Below are 18310 nucleotides of genomic sequence, written 5' to 3' on the forward strand. Positions count from 1 at the left end.
AATCACAGTATAGAAGTGGCACTCTTTCCCAGTTGCAGTGTCAGCATAAGGAGACTTAAAAGTGGCATGTTGCATAGTGCAGTGGAAGCTGTGTTTACACCATAGTGAAAAGTTGTTTACTTGGTGCCTAGTTCAGAGTCGTAACTTCTTAACTTTAGTGACATAAAGTTGAACTTCATGATTCAGAGCAAATCTGTTTCTTGATTACAGTTTAATTAAGGTAAAGTTATATAGAGCTGACCTTTGGATGAGCTTAACTGTGAACAGGTTGGAATCTCCATTGATTGAACAAAGTTGGGTTGAAATTTTGTGTGAGGATTTGCATTATTTACAAGCTGAAACTGAAAATTGAGAACATATTTAGTATAAGCTCAAAACCAAACTAGGTCAGAATTTTTTATCAATAATGGAGTTGGGCTAGGGGAATTATGATAATCATACAGCCATAATTTGGTCTACTCAATTGAGGCTGGATGAGGGGGATTTTGATGGGTTTATACAAGGAGGAAAGATCTTAGAAGAATTAAAGGAGGAATCAGCTGGAACCACAGGGCTTAGGAAATATCTGAAGTTACATCAAACATATGAAGAAATTTGAGAAACTAGTGACTGAATTGAAAGATCATGAAAAGTGTCAACAAATGGATGGAGATATTAGGAACCTAAGAAATATAGTTAAAGTATGATTACTAAGTTAAAGTGATTGGTGGACTTCGGAGGGGAAATAGCCATAAGGAAGAAGGTAAATCTGTTGGAAAGCATAAGAGAAAAAGTTTAGAAGGGTCTTCTCTAGATGTCCTTGAGATGAATTAACAAAAGGAAATACCCATAACACAAAGACCAGAGACTGCCGAATATAGTGGATGAGGAATAGAAGCTAATTCTGAGGGTGAGGAACAGAAATAGAAAGTATTGACTGATGCACAGAAGCAGAGACCTAGGAACACTGAAACAGAAATTTAGTAATGTAGATTCTAGAGTTAGATTGTTAGGGCTGATATATATTGATAGAGACAATGATTAGGAAAGTATGTGTTGTGTTTAATGGAAGGTTTGAAAATATCCAGAGTATTGAGGATTAAATTATGTTGGTAGAGACTGAGATTTTAAAAAGAATTAGAGACATGGAGGTTGAAGAACCAATACTACAGGACTTCGTCAAGAAGTAGGTTGAACCAAAGTGTTAAGGGAAGAAATGCTGATTAAAAGATTAATAGAAGATTTAGGTATAAAGGTATATCAGGATTGATGTGCTGTCATTGAACTGAACCAGGGCATGTGAAAAGTCTGGGGTAAACTATGGAAAGGTCTGTGGGGCCTGGATGTGGAAAGGGAGGTGTGGTTTTGGTGTATTTCACATAACAGCTAGAGACTGAGTGTGAGCAAATATGGCCTTTTTGTCTGTGTTCCTGGTGCTGCCTCGCTGAAGCAGGGGGCATTGATGCTGTTTCCTGTGAAGCAGGGTGCCACTGGAAATGGATTGCAGGCAAGCAAGTATGAAAATGTACATGGGTATATATGTATATGTCTGTGTATGTGTATGTATATATGTATGTATATGTACGTGAATGGGCATTTATGTTTACATATGTGTACATTAGTGGATGGGTCATTCTTTGTCTGTTTCCTGGCACCTCCTCCCTGATGTGGGAAAAGGTAGTCAAGCATAATAACAATAATAATGGAAATGCCAATTGCAATTTCTTAGATGAAACAAAGAACATTAGTGGATATTGTTAGGGCATAATGGGATGACCAGTAATAATTACTTTCAGTATGGAGCTTTGTACCGAGGAGGTACTTATGCATGCAAAAGAAATTTACAAAAGCAAAAAAGCATAAATTCCACTGGGTATTTACTAGTGACAGACTGAAGGAGGAATGAGAGATATGTAAAAAAGGCAGTCAAAAGACAAAAAAATGATACTTAAAGAAGCCACTAGTACAGATAGGTCAGATTATAAAAATGAATGTGGGTGAACAAGTAGCACATGGAAAAGAGCTGGAAAATTAGGACCAGATTCAGGAAAACAAATCTGATGTTGCTGGAGCAGTGGATCAAATCTGACAGTTTGCCCAAAGGGACACAGCAAGGAAGTAAAGAGAAGACAAAGGAGGAATGTGATTGGCCCTCTTAATAAGGAACAACTTTACATTTCAGGAAACAGTGTTGGATAGCCCATTCAAGCAGTACTTAATGGAAGAGTAACTGTTGGAAAGATTTGTATAGTGGTGGTGATGGATTACAGTTATCCAAAAAGAATTTAGTGAATTAGAACAAATATGTGCGGGTAACAAAGAAAGAATAATGAAAATAGTTCAAGAAGTAGTAGGACTTGCACTCCCTAGAGATGGTAAATCTCTCATAATGGGGTTTTCATTGATTCATAAAGAAATAGAGACTATGAGATTGAAGGTAAAGAAATAGAGAATATGAGATTGAAGGTCATAAGAACACGAATTCTTAGGGCATATGCAGGAAAATTTCCTGTATCACCATGTCACTGAGCACTTTAGAATCAGAGGAACTAATTCAGCATTGTTATTACTTTGGAAAATATATTATAGGTATGCCAGTTTGAGAGAGTGATCATGTTATGCTAGGGTGTGATGACATGGTTTATAAGGACATAAAAAGATTAGGGGAAAGCAGACTCAGAGAGGAGATATAGTTTTGGAGACTACACAGATTTAGACATTTTTGTTAGAACATACATTGGGAAATGATGTTCTTTAGCAATTTTATATATCAAATGTAGATCATTGTTATAGAATTGGGAATTGGAGTTTCATACTCATATTTTGGAAAGTTCTGTGAAATCAGCAGTGGAGGAATTAAAAGATGGGTGGCTTTTTGCTGCAATTAAGATGGGAAGATTAGAAAGTGAGAGATATAAAAACGATATAAGAGAGAAAAGAGTGAATACAAAGTAAGGAAGAGGAGCAGAGGAATATCAAAAAATTACAAGAGAGAAAAGAATTGATACAGCCAGATAAGGAAGGAAGAGCAGAGAAACTTTAATAAGGGTATAGTGAAAAAGACAGGAGTTGATCCAAAACTTTTCTACAAATTCTAAAGAGAAGCTAATCATGCAAATGGATTAAGAGGGAAGAGTTTTAATGGGGGTGATGTAAAGACGTGTGACAAGTTACACAATAGTTTTAACAGTATTTCAGAGGGGAAGACACTATTACCACAACACCAATAAGATGGCATAGGAAAGAAGTCTTGAAGAGCATTGAAACTGTTAAAAGAGACATAAGCATACTACAAAAGAACCTTGACCCATATAAGGTTCAAATCCCTCTATATGTGCTAAAAAAGTCAGTGGGTAAATATTGTTTAGTATGTCACTGTTGGAGCGTGTAGAGACAAGGGAGTGGAAGAGAGGAAATATAGTGCCTATTATTAAGTTTATTAAGAAAGGAGATTAGGAAATTAGTCTGAACTACTGACTTGAATAAGAAACAATGTGGATTCAGTGACAGGTCACGTGTAATTTTCTTTGCTATATATGACAGGGTTAGCTCTTCCTTAGACGAAAGAGAAGGATAGGTGGATCTTGTGTTGTTGGACTATCATAAAGCATCTGAAACTGTATGACAGGTGAAGTTGATATTGATGATAGATTTAAGGGAGGAATGATGGAAAGACTTTTTTAATGGATTGAAGACAACCTTAATGGAAGGGAACAAAGTATACATGTCAGAGGAGCTTTCTCAAAATGAATTGGGATTGACAGTGGCATACTGCAGGGCTTGGCTGTGGGCCCATTGCTCCACTTAATTTATGTAGAAAACTTGCCAAAAGTATTGCACTCATATCAGAAAATGTTTGTGAATAGTGCCATGATCATGAAAGGAGTTAATAATGACCAGGATTGCATCAGCTTACGAGGGGACTTAAACTGTTTCCAAAGTTGGTCTTATACATGGTTGATGAAATTCAACCAGAGTAAATGCTAAGTAATGAAGATGGTATACTATGAGAGCAGACAGAAAATAAGTAGTGGAAATCACTGTGTGAAAGGGACTTGGAGGCCACATTGTAACTAACCTGTCACCAGAACTACATTTAAGGAGAAATTTTAAAGATGAAAAACTGTGAACTAGCAAATACCTATATTAGAAATGTATTTTTACTACATGGACAATGAAATATTCTGGAAACTATTTATACTATATAACCACAGAGAAATTGGTGGATGGAATAAGCTGAGTGATGAAATTGTGAATGCAGACATAACACAGTCCTATGTTGTATGATAGTAGAAAATTTCAGATGGTACCCTAAGCTTGAACTCCCAACCTGTACTTACAAATAGGTAGGTACACACAAAAGTGTGTATTCACAGTCACTAGATCACAAATGCAATTAGCAGTCAACTCATATCCTTAATAGTGGTTGCACAGTGGAGCAGTTAACTCATCCCTAATAGTGGTTTGCTCAGTGGATAATGATCTTAGTTTTTTATGCATTTTATTAAACTGTTCTTTGTAAACCATAAACAAGTTTTGGAGTTGCTTGTAATTCTATGCATATTAATGACAAAGAATTTTTAGTTCACGGCAAAGATATTTTATATTGCATATAGTAGTATACTGATTTGAAACTATTTAATTTCCATACTTTTTCTTTTACAGAAACCAAAGTATGTGAAGAGAGTGAATTCAAGTGTAGTACAACTGGAAGGTGCATTCCTCAGAAATGGGTTTGTGATGGTGACAATGACTGTGGTGAGGAAGGGACAGATGAAAATCCTCCGGACGGCTGCCCTATCCCTTTTGGTTTCACTTGCCCCACAGGACAGTTTAGATGTCCGCTGTTTGACCAGTATGAACATCGTTGCCTTCCTATGGTAAGATTCCAGTACATGAGATTATTTTTGGGCTCCTCCCATGCAGAGCATCTCTTTATTTGTCTGTGAAAGTGTTCTGATGGGTAGCAAGACTGCAGTACCAACTGAGGAATTCAGGAACTTAGGCATCCTGCCTTTCTTACTTACATAGCAGGGGATGAGGACCCTGACACTGCAACTATGTATTCCCTTTTAAGATGGATGTAGGGCCTATATTTGAGCAGTATGCTTGCAAGTGGCCGCAAATGAAATTGTGAATCTGGATATTATGAAATGAAAGAAGGATGAGTTCAGTATGTAAGCCAGTGAAAGTGTTATGTGTTCTTAGAAGGATTAAGGTGTAGTTGGCAAACTTTTTTTCTTTTCCTAGGATGGCATGGGCAACTGAATGCCCAAATCAAGGCCAACTCATTTATGCCATCATAATAACATTCCTAAAACCCTCCAAACCACCTAGGTCCCCCTTCTCCTACTGCTGTATATCACTTCTGTCCTCAATATCCAGACTCTTTGAAAAGCCAGTCCAAAATGCAGTCGTACAAACCACCCCACTCTTGCCACACAACATGGCTTCAGACTCAAACCCATCCGAGTATTGGTGGATTGCACGTATATGGACATTTTATAAAGGCAGGTGGGATAAAGGTGTGTTCAAACTACAGAGGTGTAAGTTAGATGAGTGTCCCTGATAAGTTATATGTGTGGGTAGTTAGTGAGATGGTGAGGGCATGTACAGAACAGTGTGGTTTCAGAAGTGGTAGAAGATGTATGGATCATTTGTTATCTTTAAAGAGTGTTTGTGAGAAACTCTTAGAGAAACAGGATTTTTATGTAGCAATTCTTGGTCTAGAGAAAGCACACAATAGGGTTTATAGAGACCCTTGCCTTGTGGAAGGTTATAAGAATGAATGGTTTGTGTGGAAAACTTCTGGAAGCAGTGGGAAGTTTTTATCAAGGGTATAAGGCATATGTACAGATCAAGAAAAGAGGAGAGTGAGTGGTCCCAAGTCAAGGTTAGTCTATGTGATGTCACCATGGCTATTTAATTTTTTTTATGAATGGCATGGTGAGGAAGATTAATGCAAGAGTCATGAAGAGGGGCAAGTATGCAGTTTGTCATGGATGAGGGGACCCGAGAAATGAGCCAGTTGATGACACAGCACTGGTGGTAGGTTAAGTGAGAAACTGCAGAAGTTGTTGACTTACTTTGTGTATGAAATGAGGAAGTTGAGAGTAAATGTGACTTAAAAAGAGGCTATTAGGTTTAGCACAGTGAAGGGACATATTTTTTGAGGTGTAAGTTAGAAAGGAGAAAATTTATAGGAAGGGAAGTGTTTTTGATACGTGGTGATGGACATGGTGGCAAATGGAAATATGGAAGTTCAAGTAAGTTATAGGGTGGGTGAGGAGATGAAGGTTCTGGAAGCAATGAAGAATGTGTGGAAGGAGAAGTCTTTATCTGGGAGGGCAAAAATGGGTATCTTTAAAAATTAAGTAGTCCCACCAATGGTATGTGGATGTGAGGCATGTGCTATTGAGGAGGATATGTACAGGAGGGTGAATGTGTTGGAAAGGAAATGTATGAGGATAGTAAGTGGTGTGAGGTGGATTTATCAAGTAAATACAATAATACAAAGGTAAGAAAAAGGTGCAGTAATAAAACGATTGTGGTTAAGAGAGCTTTAGAGTGTGCTGTATTGGTTTGGAGATATGGAGAGCAAGAATGAGGAGAGATTGAAAAAGAGGATATATGTGTCAAGTGGAGGGGACAAGAAGGGGGAGACCAAATTAGAGATGGAAGAATAGAGAGAAAAAGTATTTCGAGTGATCAGGGCCTGAACATACAGAAAGGTGAAAGGCATAAGTTAGAAGAATATGGTATACAGGGATCATTGTACTGTCAGTGCACTGAACCAGGACATGTAAAGCAGCCAGGGAAAACCATGGAAAGGTGTGAGAGGCCTGATTGTGGATAGGGGTCATGGTTTTGGTGCTTGCACATGACAACTAGAGAATGGACATGAGTGATTGTGGCCTTTCTTCATCTGTTCCTTACTAATGCAGGGGTGGTGCCAGGAATGGGTTGAAGGTAAGTATGAATATATACATGTGTATGTATGTATATGTCTGTGTATGTATATATTGATATGTGTATGGGTGTTTATATATATATATATATATATATATATATATATATATATATATATATATATATATATATATATATATATATATATATATTTTTTTTTAAACTATTCGCCATTTCCCGCGTTAGCGAGGTAGCATTAAGAACAGAGGACTGGGCCTTTTTTGGAATATCCTCACCTGGCCCCCTCTGTTCCTTCTTTTGGAAAATTGAAAAAAAAAGAAAACGAGAGGGGAGGATTTCCAGCCCCCCGCTCCCTCCCCTTTTAGTCGCCTTCTACGACATGCAGGGAATACATGGGAAGTATTCTTTCTCCCCTATCCCCAGGGATAATAAATATATATATATATATTCTCATTTTTTTTTTTTTTTTAATTTTCCAAAAGAAGGAACAGAGAAGGGGGCCAGGTGAGGATTTTCCCTCTAAGGCCCAGTCCTCTGTTCTTAACGCTACCTCACAAATGCAGGAAATGGCGAATAGTATAAAAAATATATATATATATATATATATATATATATATATATTTTTTTTTTTTTTTTCTTTTTTTTTTCAAACTATTCGCCATTTCCCGCATTAGCGAGGTAGCGTTAAGAACAGAGGACTGGGCCTTTGAGGGAATACCCTCACCTGGCCCAATTCTCTGTTCCTTCTTTTGGAAAATTAAAAAAAAAAAACCGAGAGGGGAGGATTTCCAGCCCCCCGCTCCCTCCCCTTTTAGTCGCCTTCTACGACACGCAGGGAATACGTGGGAAGTACTCTTAATCCCCTATCCCCAGGGATAATGTATATATATATATATATATATATATATATATATATATATATATATATATATATATATATATATTTATATATACATATATATATATACCTCGCAAACACAGGAGACAGCGACAAAGCAAAAAAAAAAAAAATATATATATATATATATATATATATATATATATATATATATATATATATATATTATCCCTGGGGATAGGGGAGAAAGAATACTTCCCACGTATTCCCTGCGTGTCGTAGAAGGCGACTAAAAGGGAAGGGAGCGGGGGGCTGGAAATCCTCCCCTCTCAATTTTTTTTTCTTTTTTATTTTCCAAAAGAAGGAACAGAGAAGGGGGCCTGGTGAGGATATTCCCTAAAAGGCCCAGTCCTCTGTTCTTAACGCTACCTCGCTAATGCGGGAAATGGCGAATAGTATGAAAGAAAAAAAGAAGATATATATATATATATATATATATATATATATATATATATATATATATATATATATATATATATATATATATTTTTTTTGCTTTGTCGCTGTCTCCTGTGTTTGCGAGGTAGCGCAAGGAAACAGACGAAAGAAATGGCCCAACCCACCCCCATACACATGTATATACATATGTCCACACACGCAAATATGCATACCTACACAGCTTTCCATGGTTTACCCCAGACGCTTCACATGCCTTGATTCAATCCACTGACAGCATGTCAACCCCGGTATACCACATCGCTCCAGTTCATTCTATTCCTTGCCCTCCTTTCACCCTCCTGCATGTTCAGGCCCCGATCACACAAAATCTTTTTCACTCCATCTTTCCACCTCCAATTTGGTCTCCCTCTTCTCCTCGTTCCCTCCACCTCCGACACATATATCCTCTTGGTCAATCTTTCCTCACTCATTCTCTCCATGTGCCCAAACCATTTCAAAACACCCTCTTCTGCTCTCTCATATATGCATATGAGAGGATGGGCCATTCTTCGTCTGTTTCCTGGCACTACCTTGCTGATGCAGGAAACAGCAGTCAAGTATAATGGATGGAGAAAGGTAAGTGTTTAGGGAGCAGCTGAGTGAGTATGTCAGCAGCTTTGATGCACAGGACCGGGTTTTAGTGATGGGTGATTTAAATGCCAAGGTGAGTAATGTGGCAGTTGAGGGTATATAATTGGTGTATAAGGGGTGGTCAGTGTTATAAATGAAGAGCTTGTGGATTTGTGTGCTGAAAAAGGACTGGTGATTGAGAAAACCTGGTTGAAAAGAGAGATATACATAAGTATGTGTATGTGAGTAGAAGATATGGTTAAAGGGCATTATTGAATTCCATGTTAATTGATAGGTGTGTAAAAGGGAGACTTTTGGATGTTAATGTGCTGAAAGGGGCAGCTAGAGGGATGTCTGTTCACTATCTTGTAGAGGTGAAAATGAAGACTTGTAGAGGTTTTCAGAAAAGAAGAGAGAATGTTGGTGAGAAGAGAGTGGTAAGAGTAAGTGAGCTTGGAAAGGAGACCTGTGTGAGGAAGTACCAGGAGAGATGGAGTGTAGAATGGTAAGAGGTGAGAGCAATTGATGTGTGGGGAGTGGACGAGGAATGGAATGTATTTAGGGAAGCAGTGATGGTATGTGCAAAAGATGCATGTGGCATGAGAAAGGTAGGAGATGGACAGATTAATAAAGGTTGTGAGTGGTGGGATGAAGAAGTAAAGTTGTTAGTGTAAGAGGAAAGAGAGGCATTTGGACGATACTTGCAAGGAAGGACTGCAAATGACTGGGAGATGTATGAAAGAATGCGGCAGGAAATCAAGGGAACTTGCAAGGAAGGACTGCAAATGACTGGGAGATGTATGAAAGAATGCGGCAGGAAATCAAGGGAACAGTGCAAGGGTTGAAAAAGAGGTCAAATAAGAGTTGGGGTGAGAGAGTATCATTAAACTTTAGGGAGAATAAAAAGATGTTTTGGAAGGAGGTAAATAATGTGCATAAGACAAGAGAACAAATGGGAACATCAGTGAAGGGTTTAAGTGGGGAAGTAATAACATGTAGTGATGAAATGAGAAGTGAGTACTTTGAAGGTCTGTTGAATGTGTTTGATGATAGAATGGCAGATATAGGGTGTTTTGGTCGGGGTGGTGTGCAAAGTGATCGGGTCGGGGAGAATGGTTTGGTTGAGAGAGGAGAGGTAGTGAAAGCTTTGTGGAAGATGAAAGCCAGCAAGGTGGTGGGTTTGGATGGTATTGCAGTGGAATTTATTAAAAAAAGGTGACTATGTTGTTGATTGGTTGGTAAGGATATTCACTATATATTCCTACACGTACACATGCCTTACATCCTTGATAAAAACTTTTCACTGCTTCTAACAACTTGCATCCCACACCATATATTCTTAATACCTTCCACAGAGCATCTCTATCAACTCTTATCATATGCCTTCTCCAGATCCATAAATGCTACATACAAATCCATTTGCTTTTCTAAGTATTTCTCACATTCTTCAAAGCAAACACCTGATCCACACATCCTCTACCACTTCTGAAACCACACTGCTTTTCCGCAATCTGATGCTCTGTACACGCCTTCACCCTCTCAATCAATACCGTCCGATACACTTTCCCAGGAATATATATATATATATATATATATATATATATATATATATATATATATATATATATATATATATATATATATATGTTGGAGGTTTGTATGTTCTATGGAGGCACGTGTTTCTATGCACTTTATTCGTATATATATATATATATATATATATATATATATATATATATATATATATATATATATATATATATATATTTTTTTTTTTTTTTGCTTTGTCGCTGTCTCCCGCGTTTGCGAGGTAGCGCAAGGAAATAGACGAAAGAAATGGCTCAACCCACCCCCATACACATGTATATACACACGTCCACACACGCAAATATACATACCTACACAGCTTTCCATGGTTTACCCCAGACGCTTCACATGCCTTGATTCAATCCACTGACAGCACATCAACCGCGGTATACTTTCTAAAATGGGATATATATATATATATATATATATATATATGTGTGTGTGTGTATATGTGCGTATGTGTGTGTGTATGTATATATATATATATATATATTATCCCTGGGGATAGGGGTGAAAGAATACTTCCCACGCATTCCTCGCGTGTCGTAGAAGGCGACTAGAGGGGACGGGAGAGGGGGGCCAGAAATCCTCCCCTCCTTGTATTTTTAACTTTCTAAAATGGGAAGCAGAAGAAGGAGTCACGCGGGGAGTGCTCATCCTCCTCGAAGGCTCAGACTTGGGTGTCTAAATGTGTGTGGATGTAACCAAGATGTGAAAAAAGGAGAGATGGGTAGTATGTTTTAGGAAAGGAACCTGGATGTTTTGGCTCTGAGTGAAACGAAGCTCAAGGGTAAAGGGGAAGAGTGGTTTGGGAATGTCTTGGGAGTAAAGTCAGGGGTTAGTGAGAGGACAAGAGCAAGGGAAGGAGTAGCACTACTCCTGAAACAGGAGTTGTGGGAGTATGTGATAGAATGTAAGAAAGTAAATTCTCGATTAATATGGGTAAAACTGAAAGTTGATGGAGAGAGATGGGTGATTATTGGTGCATATGCACCTGGGCATGAGAAGAAAGATCATGAGAGGCAAGTGTTTTGGGAGCAGCTGAATGAGTGTGTTAGTGGTTTTGATGCACGAGACCAGGTTATAGTGATGGGTGATTTGAATGCAAAGGTTAGTAATGTGGCAGTTGAGGGAATAATTGGTATACATGGGGTGTTCAGTGTTGTAAATGGAAATGGTGAAGAGCTTGTAGATTTATGTGCTGAAAAAGGACTGGTGATTGGGAATACCTGGTTTAAAAAGCAAGATATACATAAGTATACGTATGTAAGTAGGAGAGATGGCCAGAGAGCGTTATTGGATTATGTGTTAATTGACAGGCGCGCGAAAGAGAGACTTTTGGATGTTAATGTGCTGAGAGGTGCAACTGGAGGGATGTCTGATCATAATCTTGTGGAGGCTAAGGTGAAGATTTGTATGGGTTTTCAGAAAAGAAGAGTGAATGTTGGGGTGAAGAGGGTGGTGAGAGTAAGTGAGCTTGGGAAGGAGACTTGTGTGAGGAAGTACCAAGAGAGACTGAGTACAGAATGGAAAAAGGTGAGAACAAAGGAAGTAAGGGGAGTGGGGGAGGAATGGGGTGTATTTAGGGAATCAGTGATGGATTGCGCAGAAGATGCTTGTGGCATGAGAAGAGTGGGAGGTGGGTTGATTAGAAAGGGTAGTGAGTGGTGGGATGAAGAAGTAAGATTATTAGTGAAAGAGAAGAGAGAGGCATTTGGACGATTTTTGCAGGGAAAAAATGCAATTGAGTGGGAGATGTATAAAAGAAAGAGACAGGAGGTCAAGAGAAAGGTGCAAGAGGTGAAAAAGAGGGCAAATGAGAGTTGGGGTGAGAGAGTATCATTAAATTTTAGGGAGAATAAAAAGATGTTCTGGAAGGAGGTAAATAAAGTGCGTAAGACAAGGGAGCAAATGGGAACTTCAGTGAAGGGTGCAAATGGGGAGGTGATAACAAGTAGTGGTGATGTGAGAAGGAGATGGAGTGAGTATTTTGAAGGTTTGTTGAATGTGTTTCATGATAGAGTGGCAGATATAGGGTGTTTTGGTCGAGGTGGTGTGCAAAGTGAGAGGGTTAGGGAAAATGATTTGGTAAACAGAGAAGAGGTAGTAAAAACTTTGCGGAAGATGAAAGCCGGCAAGGCAGCAGGTTTGGATGGTATTGCAGTGGAGTTTATCAAAAAAGGGGGTGACTGTATTATTGACTGGTTGGTAAGGTTATTTAATGTATGTATGACTCATGTTGAGGTGCCTGAGGATTGGCGGAATGCGTGCATAGTGCCATTGTACAAAGGCAAAGGGGATAAGAGTGAGTGCTCAAATTTCAGAGGTATAAGTTTGTTGAGTATTCCTGGCAAATTATATGGGAGGGTATTGATTGAGAGGGTGAAGGCATGTACAGAGCATCAGATTGGGGAAGAGCAGTGTGGTTTCAGAAGTGGTAGAGGATGTGTGGATCAGGTGTTTGCTTTGAAGAATGTATGTGAGAAATACTTAGAAAAGCAAATGGATTTGTATGTAGCATTTATGGATCTGGAGAAGGCATATGATAGAGTTGATAGAGATGCTCTGTGGAAGGTATTAAGAATATATGGTGTGGGAGGCAAGTTGTTAGAAGCAGTGAAAAGTTTTTATCGAGGATGTAAGGCATGTGTACGTGTAGGAAGAGAGGAAAGTGATTGGTTCTCAGTGAATGTAGGTTTGCGGCAGGGGTGTGTGATGTCTCCATGGTTGTTTAATTTGTTTATGGATGGGGTTGTTAGGGAGGTAAATGCAAGAGTTTTGGAAAGAGGGGCAAGTATGAAGTCTGTTGGGGATGAGAGAGCTTGGGAAGTGAGTCAGTTGTTGTTCGCTGATGATACAGCGCTGGTGGCTGATTCATGTGAGAAACTGCAGAAGCTGGTGACTGAGTTTGGTAAAGTGTGTGAAAGAAGAAAGTTAAGAGTAAATGTGAATGAGAGCAAGGTTATTAGGTACAGTAGGGTTGAGGGTCAAGTCAATTTGGAGGTAAGTTTGAATGGAGAAAAACTGGAGGAAGTAAAGTGTTTTAGATATCTGGGAGTGGATCTGGCAGCGGATGGAACCATGGAAGCGGAAGTGGATCATAGGGTGGGGGAGGGGGCGAAAATTCTGGGAGCCTTGAAGAATGTGTGGAAGTCGAGAACATTATCTCGGAAAGCAAAAATGGGTATGTTTGAAGGAATAGTGGTTGCAACAATGTTATATGGTTGCGAGGCATGGGCTATGGATAGAGTTGTGCGCAGGAGGATGGATGTGCTGGAAATGAGATGTTTGAGGACAATGTGTGGTGTGAGGTGGTTTGATCGAGTAAGTAACGTAAGGGTAAGAGAGATGTGTGGAAATAAAAAGAGCGTGGTTGAGAGAGCAGAAGAGGGTGTTTTGAAATGGTTTGGGCACATGGAGAGAATGAGTGAGGAAAGATTGACCAAGAGGATATATGTGTTGGAGGTGGAGGGAACGAGGAGAAGAGGGAGACCAAATTGGAGGTGGAAAGATGGAGTGAAAAAGATTTTGTGTGATCGGGGCCTGAACATGCAGGAGGGTGAAAGGCGGGCAAGGAATAGAGTGAATTGGATCGATGTGGTATACCGGGGTTGACGTGCTGTCAGTGGATTGAATCAGGGCATGTGAAGCGTCTGGGGTAAACCATGGAAAGCTGTGTAGGTATGTATATTTGCGTGTGTGGACGTATGTATATACATGTGTATGGGGTTGGGTTGGGCCATTCCTTTCGTCTGTTTCCTTGCGCTACCTCGCAAACGTGGGAGACAGCGACAAAGCAAAAATATATATATATATATATATATATATATATATATATATTTTTTTTTTTTATAAATCATTCGCCATTTCCCGCGTTAGCGAGGTAGCGTTAAGAACAGAGGACTGGGCCTTTTTTGGAATATCCTCACCTGGCCCCCTCTGTTCCTTCTTTTGGAAAATTAAAAAAAGAAATGAGAGGGGAGGATTTCCAGCCCCCCGCTCCCTCCCCTTTTAGTCGCCTTCTACGACACGCAGGGAATACGTGGGAAGCATTCTTAATCCCCTATATATATATATATATATATATATATATATATATATATATATATATATATATATATATATATACACACATGTGTAATGCACCAAAACCACAGCTCCCTATCCACATCCATGCCCCATTGATATTTCTATGGTTTACCCCAGATGCTTAACATGCCCTGATTGGACAGCACGTCAACCCCAGTATACCTCATCGATCCAGTTCACTCTATTCCTTGCATGCCTCTCACCCTCCTGTAACTTCAGGCCTCAGTTGCTCAAATTCTTTTTCACTCCATCCTTCCACCTCCAGTTTGGTCTCCCACTTCTCCTTGCTTCCTCCACCTCTGACACATCTCCTCTTTTGTCAGTCTTTCCTCACACATTCTCTATATATGACTAAATCACTTCAACGCACCCTCTTCTGCTCTCTTGACAATTTTTTTTATTTCCACACATCTCTTTTACCCTTTCATTACTCGATCAAAACACCTCACACCACATATTGTCCTTAGATATTTCATTTCCAACACATCCACCCTCCTCTGTACAACCCTATCATTAGCCCATGCCTTGCAACCATATAACATTGTTGGAACTACTGTTCCTTCTAACATATCCATTTTTGCTGTCTGAGACAACGTTCTCTCCTTTCACACATTCTTCATCGCTCCCAGAACCTTTGCCCCTCCCCCACCCTGTGACTCACTTCTTCTTCCATAGTTCCATATGCTGCTAAGTCCACTCCCAGATATCTAAAACACTTCACTTCCTTCAATTTTCTCCACTCAAACTTACATCCCAATTAACTTGTCCCTCAACCCTGCTGAACCTAATAACCTTGATCTTTTTCACATTTACTCTCAACATTCTCCTTTTGCACACTTTTCCAAACTCAGTCACCAACTTCTGCATTTTCTCACACAAAGCAGCCACTAGAGCTGTATCATCAGCAAACAACTGACTCACTTCACAGTCCCTCTCATCCCCAACAGACTGCATGCTCGCCCCTCTCTCCAAAACTCTTGCATGCTCGCCCCTCTCTCCAAAACTCTTGCATGCTCGCCCCTCTCTCCAAAACTCTTGCATGCTCGCCCCTCTCTCCAAAACTCTTGCATTCACCTCCCTAACCACCCCATCCGTAAACAAACTGAACAGCCATGGGGACATCACACACCCTTTTCACAAACTAACATTCAGTGGGAACCAGTCACTCTCCTCTCTTCCTACTCATACACATGCCTTACATTCTAGGTAAAAATTCTTCTGCCTCTCGCAGTTTACCTTCAATAAAGCATCACTATCAACCCTATCATATGCCTTCTCCAGGTCCATGAATGCCACACACAAATCCATTGGTTTTTCTGAGTATTTTCACATACATTCTTCAAAGCAAACACCTGATCCACACATCCTCTACCACTTCAGAAACCACACTGCTCTTCCACAATCTTATGCTCTGTACATGCCTTCATCCTCTCTATCGATACCCTACTATATAATTTTCCAGGAACACTCAACAAATGTAAGCCTCTGTAATTTGAACACTCACCTTTATCCACTTTTCCTTTGTGCAATGGCACTATGCATGCATTCCGCCAATCCTCTGGCACCTCACCATGGTCCATACATACATTGAATATCCTTACCAAGCAATCAACAACACATTCACCTCATTTTTTAATCATTTCCACTGCAATACCATCCAAACCCACTGCCTTGCCGGCTTTTATCTTTGGCAAAGCTTTCATTACCTCTTCTCTCTTTCCCAAACCATTCTCTCTGACTCTCTCACTTAACACAACACCCCGACCAAAACACCCTATACCTGGCACTCTATCATCAAACACATTTGTATGCATGTAATAGATTATGTATATATGAAATATGTTTGGAATATCTCATTTTTTGTAGATTTGGTTTTATAGTTATTAACCCAAATATGTCAGCTGAATATTTTAGACATGACAAATGAATAGGTTTGGGCCCCCTTTAATCATATTTCACACTACTTTTTTTACTTTTAAGTTTCTTTTCTTTGCAGGAGTATCTCTGTGATGGACTTGAGGACTGTTGGGATGGGAGTGATGAACCAGATTACTGTCCACCACGAGTATGTCTTGATTCCCAGTTCCATTGTAACAGTGGCAAGTGCATTCCTTCGGTTTGGGTTTGTAATGGAAGGAATGATTGCAATGACTTATCAGATGAAGCCAATTGCAGTGAGTACTGTTTACATTTTTTTGAGGTTGAGATCCTTTGAGAGTTAAGCAATAGAAACTAGAAAATGTTTCAGGGTTTTGTGTGCTGTTCTTTGCTATTTATTTCTCTTTCATATACATTGTTTATTACATTATGATTCCAGGAATCCTTACCAAATTTTGCAGACACCTCTGCACACACATCCATATTTGAGTCTCCCACTTTCTTGCTCTGGCTTTCAATCTCACCTAATATCTCAGGAGTATCACTAGTCTGTCCTTTCTTTCAATACCTTTGCAAACTGTTGCTATGTTAACCTTCTTTAAACTGTCCCAAGTGCACGCAGATATATTCTTTCTGTCCTGCAGCAAGTGCTGATCAATAGTTTGAAATTAAGAACTCAGTAATTCTAATGCCAGGTAAGTGAATTTCACTTCCCATCTCTTCTTTTGGGGAGGTGTAAGCATCACTACTTGTTTATTCATTCATACTCTTACCAGTGTATGCAGCTCATATACATAATAGTCTAACTTCTGAAAAGTGGGTGCTTTTCATGTAAAGGGAATTTTTTTCCTTTAAAGCAAAATAACATCATATAAGAATGATAAAACAACCAAGAAACAAGTGATGTAGACTTCAGGTTATATATTCAGCTCTTGATGTATTACTGGTCAAACTCCATTTTGATTGCCTTCAGGCCATAAAACTTTTTTCATCACAGACCATAGAAAATTTATTGCTCCTCAGGACATTATTTGTTTTATCATTTTTGAGTTCTTAGATGTGTGCTAAGATCCCTGTCATTCTTTGGTGGTAGGTTTCTCACTTTTTTTTTTTACAAGATACCAGGTAGACTTATGGATGACTGTTGGTTACTAGACTTCCAATCCATCTTTTACTGTCTTCATACTTTCTGTCTTTTATAACTTCCTCCAGCATTTTTGGACTTCTTTCAAGTAAGCTCTTGATGCCCTTAATCTGTCTCATTCTAGGACTTCCTACTGGAATTTCTTCCCTCTTGGGTCCAGTTCATATGCTACTTGGCATTTCTTGTCTTCTATACTTTGTATGTGGCTATACAGGTTGAGTATCCCTTATCTGAAATGCCTGGGACCAGAAGTACTTTGGATTTTTTTTATTTTGGAATATTTGCATATACATAATGAGATATGTGAAATACAGAATGTACTGAAACAAACAGGTTAGAGCCAAGACATACTTCAACATTTCAATGGTTCAACGGTCTTCCATAGGAGGTACTGATTCCAGTATTTGGCAGGTCTCTGTTCACCAGCAAATGATGGTCACTCAGTCAGATGCCTTGGCATGTCACTCTCCAATTGGATTGCTTGTCCTGTTGCCTCCACCCATTCACAGTGATCTCCACTGCCTGATATGACCAGCATATGAACCCAGACCTGTGTTAGTGTTCTTAATCCCTTCCTCTAGATAAGCTCTCATGCTATCACTAAGCACTTTGTCACTTGCATATACTTCCCTTAGCATCAACTGTTTAGTTCATCTGCTGGTCACATCCAGGAGCAGAGATCACTGTGAAAGGGTGGAGGCAGCAGGACAAGTGATCCAATCAGAGAGCGACATGCCAAGGCTGGAATCAGTATCTCCTGAGGAAGACTGTTGAATTGTCAAAACATGAGATATGTC

General features: G+C 39.4%; 1 protein-coding gene across 1 annotated transcript in view; it reads left to right on the plus strand.

Moving 5' to 3' along the window:
• LRP1 (LDL receptor protein 1) overlaps positions 1–18310 on the plus strand; it is a 1167923-nt gene that overhangs the window by 655966 nt on the left and 493647 nt on the right. Inside the window, exons 43-44 of the mRNA XM_071663699.1 lie at positions 4645–4859; positions 16488–16665. Coding sequence (XP_071519800.1) covers positions 4645–4859; positions 16488–16665 — 393 coding nt within the window. The remainder of the gene's footprint in view (positions 1–4644; positions 4860–16487; positions 16666–18310) is intronic.

This window comes from Panulirus ornatus, chromosome 1 (genome assembly GCF_036320965.1).
Source record: "Panulirus ornatus isolate Po-2019 chromosome 1, ASM3632096v1, whole genome shotgun sequence".
NCBI lineage: Eukaryota > Metazoa > Arthropoda > Malacostraca > Decapoda > Palinuridae > Panulirus > Panulirus ornatus.